Here is a 10,000-nt window from a genome sequence, read left to right on the forward strand (position 1 = left end):
GGTAACAGTGCACTGTTGCCCGCAAATGTTGACCGACGACCACCGTTGCTGTTCCCATTGCACGTTTTCCTATTTGTGCTATATAACAAATCACTTAATGACTGGTCTCTCAGGAAACAGTTCATTTTGTTTCCCTCGTCTGCGCCTCAGGGAAACATTGGAAATTTTTAGGGAAACAAAATTAACTGTTTCCCTCGGGACCAGTCATTAAGTGTTTACTGTTGGGATAATAGCAAAATTATTGACCGTGGGTGTTCGGTGACACAGCTACATTGTAAAGCATAACCATTATCAAAATGATATCTGTTTTACCTTATTATAGTAAGCTAACTTTTTGGTGTGGTTTTACTCACAGGTCTTGTAATAGGCCAAAAGCAATTTGAGAAATTCATGGGGTTGTGCATCGTGTTCAATGCATGTACATGTAATGTTATGTACATGCAAATAATAATATGAAATGAAAAAAGTTTAGTGTGTTACTGATTACAGCCAACAGCCTGTGGCGCTCAATATAATGCTAAGCAGTGTACTGCTGTCAGTGGTGTGTGTGTCTTGGTGAAGGGGGGAGGGGGGGGGGGGGTTAGTACTGCAAAGGCATTGGCATGTCATTGTCGTAATGAGCTAAACCCAAATACTTACCTCCATGTTTTTTTGTGAAAGTTTTTGTTTTCGTTCTCGATTTTTCTCTGCTTAATATCCAGCTCCTGCCTTTGATCCTTGAGGGTTTTCTAACTGTCTGACTAATTCTGTGTAACTTAGTGCTTCACTTCTCTTGGCAGATTTTTGGCACTGACAAAGAAGGGGGCGTAGAATCTATATTGAGGGGTAGGGGAAATTCAATTCAGGGAAGATTATTATTGCAACTATTGTAATGTTATTCCATCACTCACCTTCATTGGTGAAATGTATTCATCCATGTGGCAAATTCTGTAGTCTTTGTGAGCCAGTAGCAACTGGCCCTCGAATAAAAATTTTCTAGTGTGGTGAACTGTTTTGCTGGCATCAAAAGCCAAAAAAAGCGCTTTGCACATTGAACTAGAGCACCTTTGCTGGCATTTTCAGTCTCTAAATGGAAAAAGCAGCTTACTTCGTTGAATTAACTTAACGCGCCCTTTGCAAAGAGTCCCATAAACTTGAAAAAGCACACAATCCCCCAGCAGTCAGATGTGACAGTTGACATATTTTATTTTTAGTTGCACAAAACATAGCAATGAACGTTGTTAAAGGGAAAATAACAGGGTTTGTTGTCACTATTTGCCGCTGTTTTAAATATAACAGGCAGCCGCTCTGCTTATAAAGCGAGAAAACTTACATTGTATTACATGAACAATGTCGACAAGATGTTAACTCGAAGTTAAAAACATACTTGTACGTTATATGCATTTCAGGACAACTTACGACCCCAAAACCTCACAAACTATATCGAGTGGAGTGAAAGTATAAGGCACTGGACTTCGCTTTTCTGTGTAAAACCAGTTACAACTGTGAAGACGAACACTAGCGGTAAAAAAACCTGCTTCTCTTCAAACTTCGATTTGAAAAAGTCTCTCTTGGTGTATGAAATCGGAATTACACCTTTAAACACAGGTAACCCAGGCTCACTGTGTGCGTCACGTAGGTATTAAAATATACAGAACATATGAGGCGAAGTTTAGGTCTGAAAATTTGCTAGAAAATGGTAATAAAAATCGATAAAACTTATCATGTGGTGAGCTGTTGTTGTCTTTAATACGTACACGAAGTTTCAGGGAAAATGGTCCCCGTTCACCTTCCTTCATAATATAGTGACAAGGTAGGAGACGGAAGCCAGCGTCGCGACTCCGATCGACCCAAAACAAGCACGATTTTTTCCGCGAAAATCAAATCCAGTCGCTAAATAAAGACCCCAGGTTCGTGAAATAGGAATTTCTCTAAACCATGAATCCACTGAAGCATCTCCAGGTAGCAACGCGGAGCCACCAGACTCCGTAAAACTTGTAAGTTAACCTGCTAAAATGGCGGCCAGAAAGCGTGGTACTCACGAAGTGCCCAATTCAAAATGGCACTGAACTCTGGACGCCTGGTGACGAGTATAATAAGTCTCCCTCGAGGGAGGGGAGTCCCAAATTGCTCAGTGAGTTTTGTTTGGGACTCCCCTCCCTCCAAAACTTATTATACTCGTCACCAGGCGTCCAGAGTTCAGTGCCATTTTGAATTGGGCACTTCGTGAGTACCACGCTTTCTGGCCGCCATTTTAGCAGGTTAACTTACAAGTTTTACGGAGTCTGGTGGCTCCGCGTTGCTACCTGGAGATGCTTCAGTGGATTCATGGTTTAGAGAAATTCCTATTTCACGAACCTGGGGTGTTTATTTAGCGACTGGATTTGATTTTCGCGGAAAAAATCGTGCTTGTTTTGGGTCGATCGGAGTCGCGACGCTGGCTTCCGTCTCCTACCTTGTCACTATATTATGAAGGAAGGTGAACGGGGACCATTTTCCCTGAAACTTCGTGTACGTATTAAAGACAACAACAGCTCACCACATGATAAGTTTTATCGATTTTTATTACCATTTTCTAGCAAATTTTCAGACCTTAACTTCGCCTCATATGTTCTGTATATTTTAATACCTACGTGACGCACACAGTGAGCCTGGGTTACCTGTGCTTTAAACACCTCTCAAAAATTTTCATATCAACGAAAAAAAAGTCATATTTGATATGTTTCGCGAAAACAATTTACCTCCAACATATCTCTGTTCTGAGCTTAAAGAGTAACCGACCACCTTAAGAAACGCAAAACTCTAAACAACGAACGTCAAATGAAGCTTCGAAGCTGGTCAAAAGCTCTATTGCTTTAGGCGAACTGGTTTTGGTCCGATCTCTTCCCTGACGGCTCTGAAGCATCGTTGAATGATGGCAGATTCAGATCATCTTTTTGCAAATTTGCTCAGAGAAACGCCAGCGGCGTGACAGCCTCCACAATGACGTGGTGGATTTTGATTTGTCGTCCGCCATTTTGAAAATGGAATGGCGGCAACACAAGTGTGATTCTAGTGCGCATGTCTAGCGGTTTTTGCGCTCTGTCCCTTCTTCTCCTCCACCATCTTGCCATCGATCGAGCGAACAATCGATCGTTTCCAATCCCCTCTCAGTTGAACAGAAGCGAAGTCCCCACATTTTCCCCGGCCACAAGGGCAGAAATTTGTTGCTAAGTCCCCATAAAGTCCCCATATTCCCCCACATCAGCCCGGGGCCCCCCTCGGGGAGGCCGATGACAAGTTCATTATTTAAGCTTCTGTCAAAAAGAAGTTAAAATTCGCATCTACATATCTTTATGCGAAATGCCGCTGCAAATGCTTTTCAACAACAAATTAACTGGTCCAATTTTTTTCCTCAAGTTTCCCCGATCCAAAATCTAACTCTGTATCGCCTAAACAGTTAAATAAATAAGCTGTTATATGGGGGGTCCAAATCCGCGAAAGCGGACTAAATCCTAGCGGATTTAGTCCCCCGTGGCATTTACATGACACCGGCCTGACTTCGTCTCGGTTGTTGGACCGAGACGAGAAACTCTCGTACCGATCTGACGTTGACTTGTACCGTTCTCATGTAAATGACAATAAATCTCAGACCAGGTTCAGAAATTTCAAGTTTAAGCTTGTATGCTTTGGGTCTGCGATATATAATATTAGACAAAAGATAGGCCCTAAGCATTTCGTCCCAGTTTCGTGTAAATAGGTGCAAAAATTTCATACAGGTATAAGTTCATACCTGTCTTACTTTGTCCCGATCTCATGTAAATACCCCCTTAGTCCTTAAAGAGGAGCCACCCAAGAGAAGTTCATGGATTCTGATGGTAATCATGTAACTATCACTTTCATGATTGTATAGAATCATCTGCTTATTTTACAGGGTGTGTAAGAGCTATAGGTACTTCCAGAATCTCAGAAGCAAGAAGGTGTTACCCTTGTAGTAGTCATCAAGAACAGCCTCTGACAGGTGGAGAAATAAATGAAGTCTCACCAAGTTATCTCCTATGGGAAGGGTGCATGAAATGATACGTACCAAAAAGATGCTCCATGCAATTCAGAGAGATCGCCGTAAATTGTTCTTGAAAATTCTTATTATACTAATGTGGGAAATGCATTCTTTTCTTCCATATCAGCCCCTATATCATGTTAATTTATTAAGCCATCTGACTGCCCTTACAGCAAAATATGTGCAAGTCATGAGTCTACCCAGAGTTAGTTAATGGTCTACCATTGGGGTGCATATCGAAGTGCTACTATGACCAAAAAATCACTTCTTCTCTTTCTTTGGATTTCAAAACAGTGTGTTAACTAAACACTTTTAAGCCTTGATTTCAAGACCCCTGTCTTTCCACGGTTTTTGACGTGCATGTTGGTTGGGAGGAAAATTAAATTTCGGTGAATTCATGAGAATTTTGCCTTTAAGATCTGACGTCTGCCAGTTGTGGATAGCGAGAATACCGCGCAAAAAGCGGGTAGACTTTAATATACCGGACTAAAATGGCGGAGGACATAAGAACCATTCTCTATTTTCGAATTCCCCATAATACACTTTGTTTGCCCCCCAAATTTTGCATAAACTATTGTTTTCAAATGCTCTTGGGGACAGTGCATATTCCCAAGAGCATTTGAAAATAATGGTTTATTCAAAATTTGGGAGGCAAACAAAGTGTATTATGGGGAATTCGAAAATAGAGAATTGTTTTTCCGATTGGGCTTTGCTAATTAGATATTGTTATGTTCACTTTGTTCTTTTGTTTCATGGACATTAATTTTTTCAGATCCGGTATATGAAAGACCAGCCCAAAAAGCACTTCTATTGAAATTATTTTCGTAAAGTATGGCGATCAAAATCAAGCTATAACGACCGTAAACGAAATTTGTAAATTTCATATAAACCCTTGCAATCAAAACTATGCAAATTCCTGCGAAATTTGAAGCGACGTGAGGAGATTTTCAGACTTTGCGCCTTGTGCAATGATCTAATTTTCCGTTGAGTGAATATTAATAAAATGCCTAAAAATATTTTAAAATTTTTGAAATCTGCCGCTTTGTAGCGGAGTTACAGAGGTGTGAATTCGGCAAAAGTCCCATACATTCACTGTAATTTAATTAATATGGTCCACAATTTTAGCGAATGCGTAAAGAAGCCTGAGAATTTCAGGACTTCAACGGGGTTCAACGTTAATTGCTTTCATAACTGCGAGGAACATAGCTTCACTTGATTTCATATCCGCAGTTCAATTTATGATTCATTTCATTTATCATTTCATTCGTTAAGACAAATTTAGTTCACTTAAGCCCTGTCTCGGTGGGAGACCTCAAAGTATACGACTTGCTGTCAGAAACACGGACAGAAAGTTCTACTTTAACGCTCAAAAACGCAAGCTAAGCAAGGTACAGATTTTGTTCCAAACCAAACCAAATATTGATGCAAGAGTCCAAAATTCACTCTCCTAGACGAGGTTCTTTATCACCAGGTAATTCCGTCGTTTTGGAAATGGCAGCTGCTTTATTATTCATCAGCGCCACAAATTCTTGCCAATTTTGGGACTCATTTGTTGAAACCCATTGAAAGTTGCAAAAATTTCCCAAAATGTTTTTTGCTGATGGTAACTTTTTATATTCGTGGCACAAAATTTATGTTGTTTTCATGTCGAAAATTTTGTTGCTGATGGCAAAATTTTAAATTATCGATCAACACTTCTTGAAAACTTCCTTCTGCTCTTCCTATGAGCTTTTTTCGATATATTAAAATTCAGCTTGATAGTGAGGCAGTGAGGACAAAGACAAAGGAAAGTGTATGATATGTAAATATTTTTCACATTCATTCCAACGTGTTTCTATTGTTTTTGTCCTCACTGCCTCACTATCAAGCTGAAAATTTGATATTTCGAAAATGGCCTATTAACTGTGTATTAATATCTATTTACTTTTGCATCAATATTTGCTGTGCATAAGGCGTGCTAAGAAAATCTGTACCTTGCTTAGTTCATATTTTTGAGTGTTAAAATATAATTTTCGGTGCTGGTATGTTTCTGACAGCGAGTCGTGCAGATACTAACCCCGTCGGACAGGGTTTAACTTCAGTGAACGTTTGTCGTGGAAAGGTGTCAGATGCTCAGAGTACACCGCTTAAACTTGCTGAAGTTGAAGGGATTCAACTTCATGTCAGCCTCGAAGCCAATGTTTCTCGATTCCTTTTAATTTTCTTTAATCTTTCTTGATTTAGCATTTTTTTTACTAGCAACCACATGTCTTCTCAGGGGGCTATTTACCTAAACACTTACGATAGCACTATAGTGATTTACGATACAAAAACAATATTGTGTACTTTAGGGTTACATATTACGCAAAGGAAACTTGAATCTCCTGGAAAACAAAATGCTGTCGACAGTTATGGAATAAAGAAGTTACTGCACTACCACACGTGCGCAATGCGTGCCTATTTTTGATCATATATTATTAGTAGAATTGTAAGTACGAAGAATACAGTTTGAAGCAAGAGTCCATTTTTTTTACAGGTCAGCAAAACAGAGAGCACATGCAGGCTCCAAAAGGAAATGGTGATGATCCAGAAGTTTGTTTTGGTAAAACTGAGTTGATTCATAAAATGCATCTGCATGACCTCATTTTAGAGGCCCGTCCAGGGAGGGGGGGGGGAGGTCCCGTGCCGCTTGTCTGAATTTTAAAAGGTCTTGTGTCGGTGCTTTGTCAATGTTTCACCATGGTTTCAAGTTTCTATCGGAAATTTAAAGAAAGGAGGTCGTTTGTGGCGATTTCAACCTGTCGCTGCTTTTTAGGCCTCAGAGCCTCGTCTCAGCCATTTATCATCTGACCTCATTTTATCAATTCGTTTTAGCCTGGTATATAGTCTCCAATAATGTTTTATGGTGGGCATTCAAAGAGTAGTGGAAAGGTGGTAATCAGCACAAAGGAATTTGGACATGCTAAAATGAGAGGGGTGCATGATTAGGCTAGCATTATTCTTACATGCATTACTAGTACTTCTTTTTAATGCAAAGGCTTTTTGAAACTGGAATGCAAGCATATTTTTCAATGTCATTTTCAGGGACAGATCCTGGGGGGGCGGGGCGGGGGACAGACCAGTGGCGCTTATCTCACCGGCCGTGGGACAAATGTTCACTGCCACTTGTTTTAAATCTCAAGATTACTTCTGTAAGCATGCAGTTATAAAAGGCAAAATCTCAAGAAAATAATAAAAAAATTGTTTCGTAATGCTGAATTTTCATTCTTTAACAAAAGGAAGGGGGTTCTTTGTGGCAAAGCACAAAACACTGATATGACCTGTTTTAAATTCTAGATCCTGTTGCAGGGAGTGCTAGATTTGTTCCCACTTATCCTGGTGGTCCACAGACATGTATTTCAAATGACTTGGAAGTTGCTAATACTGGTGCTCAAGGTATGTTTTCTCCATATAATAGTTTGTTGCTGTTTACACATTATAGGATATTGGTTCTCAGCAGGTGATTCCCTCTCAAGAACGTTCCTCATAGAACCCCCATGACAACTCACAACTACCATCTATAGCAATATCCTTTGTGACTACTTTACTGAACCCAAGTGTTGACTATCTAGAGTCCGCACCACAGCACCAAAATATAATGCAAACGTGATGCCTATACTTCCCGTGGCCTTATGTGCTAGGACCAAAGGCCTTATTGTGCCTAATGTTAAAATTGTAGCTTGCATAGCAAGCGTTCCCATTCGACAGAAGAGCTTCAAAACGATTTTCCGCAAACTGGCCGCGCGAAAGTTGGGGTTGCACTCCTCAAGACACTAGTGCACACTAGGAATGAAGTTTGATTTATCCCCATCATCAGCACTGAATTACAGGCCACCTCTCTTCTTCCCTTTCCCTGGAAAAGAAGGAATGGGAATTAAGGCAAGAAGAGAGACCCTGGCAATGAGGTTGTACCTGAATAGTGATTGGACATCACGCAATTGACATTCCAGAAATGACCTTTTACAAATCTGCCTCAAGGCAATGGTTAAGTGAGCTGCTTTGTATTCTGTATGATGAATTGTCATGCATTTTATGTACAGATATATTATACAACTAGCAACTTGGAAATTCTATAATGATATTATTTATCATTAACATCCTAGAGTGACTTATTTTCTTTTCATACAATTCATAGTCCCCAAGTCATGTACATGTGGCCTCACGAATATTCATGCATTGTGGCCAAATCATAATTCCATGGATCAACCACCAAAAGGTGCAAAATGGTCTGCCTTGACCCAAGCAGAAAAGTACAATACCAAGATGCTAGAAGTCCCTTTTCTGCTGCTGTACAACATCTATTTCATGCTTGACATAAAAAGAAGTGATGGCAATGACATAAGACAGTTTGCTGATAAACTAGGCATTACTGTTCAAGAATTTGACCGTCTTGAACATATGGCAAAATTTGAGGGAAAGACATCTTCAGAACTCATTCTCAAGGAGGTGTTTGTTGATAAGCATCCCACTGACACTGTAGGTGCTTTCATCAGGATTCTAGAAGATATGCAAAGGGATGACATCATTTCTTTGATTAAAACATGGAAGGAATAAGATACTGATCTTCTTATCAGATGTAATGGAGCACAATGAAAAGTGACTTTTTGAACAAAAATTTGATACTAAGATTGTGTAAAAATGTTCAGTTACAATTTTGTTTAGAGTAGGATGAAAATGTAGTTTGTACTTTCCGTATTATTTATTTATGTATTTGTTTATTTATTTATCACAATTTAATGGCAGTATTGGCAGTAATGGCAATAAATGAGATAGCCTGCGCAGCTGGTGGTATTGTTGCCAAGGAGAATGGGCTGGGAAATTTTTCACAGCGCCACTCCTATCCAGGTGATCTGTGACGTAATTCGGAGGACTGGGAAGAAAACTTTTAACGCCGTATCCCACAGCCGCGCGCAGCCTTAGGTGTTGTTTCCAAACTCCCTGCAGTATTTCCATCGCCAAAACTCAACAGATCATTCCGTGTCTACCACATTTCCTGTTACTGAATGAACATTCAATTAGACCCGACGACATCTAACCTCGCCTCTGCCATCTTGAATTCGAAAATAAGGCCGCGCGTGGTTGTGGGCTACGGCGTTAAAATTTTTGTCCCCAGTACTCCGAATTACGTCACCAGATCACCTGGATTCTACGCGGGGCATTTGCTCTCGCGGCAACAATATCGCCAGCTACACAAGCTATAAATGAGAGATAATAGAGAGATTACGTGAAACGGCAAACGTCACCTTGGAATCAAACAATGCTTGCCATTTCATTTGCTCAGGGTGTCCAGCGGCATGGTTGCTCAAAAAAATAGGAAAATAGGAATTTCAGGGTTGAGAAAATAGGAAAAATAGGAAACTTTGTACTAAAAAATAGGAGAAAAATAGGAAAATCAATAGCACTTTCGCCGATGCAAACGTGATGTCTATACTTCCCGTGGCCTTATGTGCTGGGACCAAAGGCCTTATTGTGCCTAATGTTAAAATTGTAGCTTGCATAGCAAGCGTTCCCATTCGACAGAAGAGCTTCAAAACGATTTTCCGCAAACTGGCCGCGCGAAAGTTGGGGTTGCACTCCTCAAGACACTAGTGCACACTAGGAATGAAGTTTGATTTATCCCCATCATCAGCACTGAATTACAGGCCACCTCTCTTCTTCCCTTTCCCTGGAAAGGAAGGAATGGGAATTAAGGCAAGAAGAGAGACCCTGGCAATGAGGTTGTACCTGAATAGTGATTGGACATCGCAATTGACATTCCAGAAATGACCTTTTACAAATCTGCCTCAAGGCAATGGTTAAGTGAGCTGCTTTGTATTCTGTATGATGAATTGTCATGCATTTTATGTACAGATATATTATACAACTTGGAAATTCTATAATGATATTATTTATCATTAACATCCTAGAGTGACTTATTTTATTTTCATACAATTCATAGTCCCCAAGTCATGTACATTTGGCCTC

At 40.1% G+C, this 10,000-nt stretch overlaps 1 protein-coding gene and 1 long non-coding RNA gene across 3 annotated transcripts in view; one reads left to right on the forward strand and one right to left on the reverse strand.

Moving 5' to 3' along the window:
* Positions 1-10,000, forward strand: part of LOC138021777 (uncharacterized) — a 22,404-nt gene that overhangs the window by 11,831 nt on the left and 573 nt on the right. The window contains exons 3-6 of the mRNA XM_068868779.1: positions 3,893-3,979; positions 6,534-6,599; positions 7,334-7,432; positions 8,172-10,000. The exon at positions 8,172-10,000 is cut by the window's right edge and continues 573 nt beyond it. Coding sequence (XP_068724880.1) covers positions 3,893-3,979; positions 6,534-6,599; positions 7,334-7,432; positions 8,172-8,590 — 671 coding nt within the window. The 3' untranslated portion in view covers positions 8,591-10,000. The remainder of the gene's footprint in view (positions 1-3,892; positions 3,980-6,533; positions 6,600-7,333; positions 7,433-8,171) is intronic.
* LOC138021803 (uncharacterized) overlaps positions 8,407-10,000 on the reverse strand; it is a 21,901-nt gene continuing 20,307 nt past the window's right edge. For both annotated transcript variants that reach the window (XR_011126451.1, XR_011126453.1), the window contains exon 3: positions 8,407-8,533. This is a non-coding gene — a long non-coding RNA (uncharacterized lncRNA). The remainder of the gene's footprint in view (positions 8,534-10,000) is intronic.

Source organism: Montipora capricornis, chromosome 2 (assembly GCF_036669925.1).
Source record: "Montipora capricornis isolate CH-2021 chromosome 2, ASM3666992v2, whole genome shotgun sequence".
Lineage (NCBI taxonomy): Eukaryota > Metazoa > Cnidaria > Anthozoa > Scleractinia > Acroporidae > Montipora > Montipora capricornis.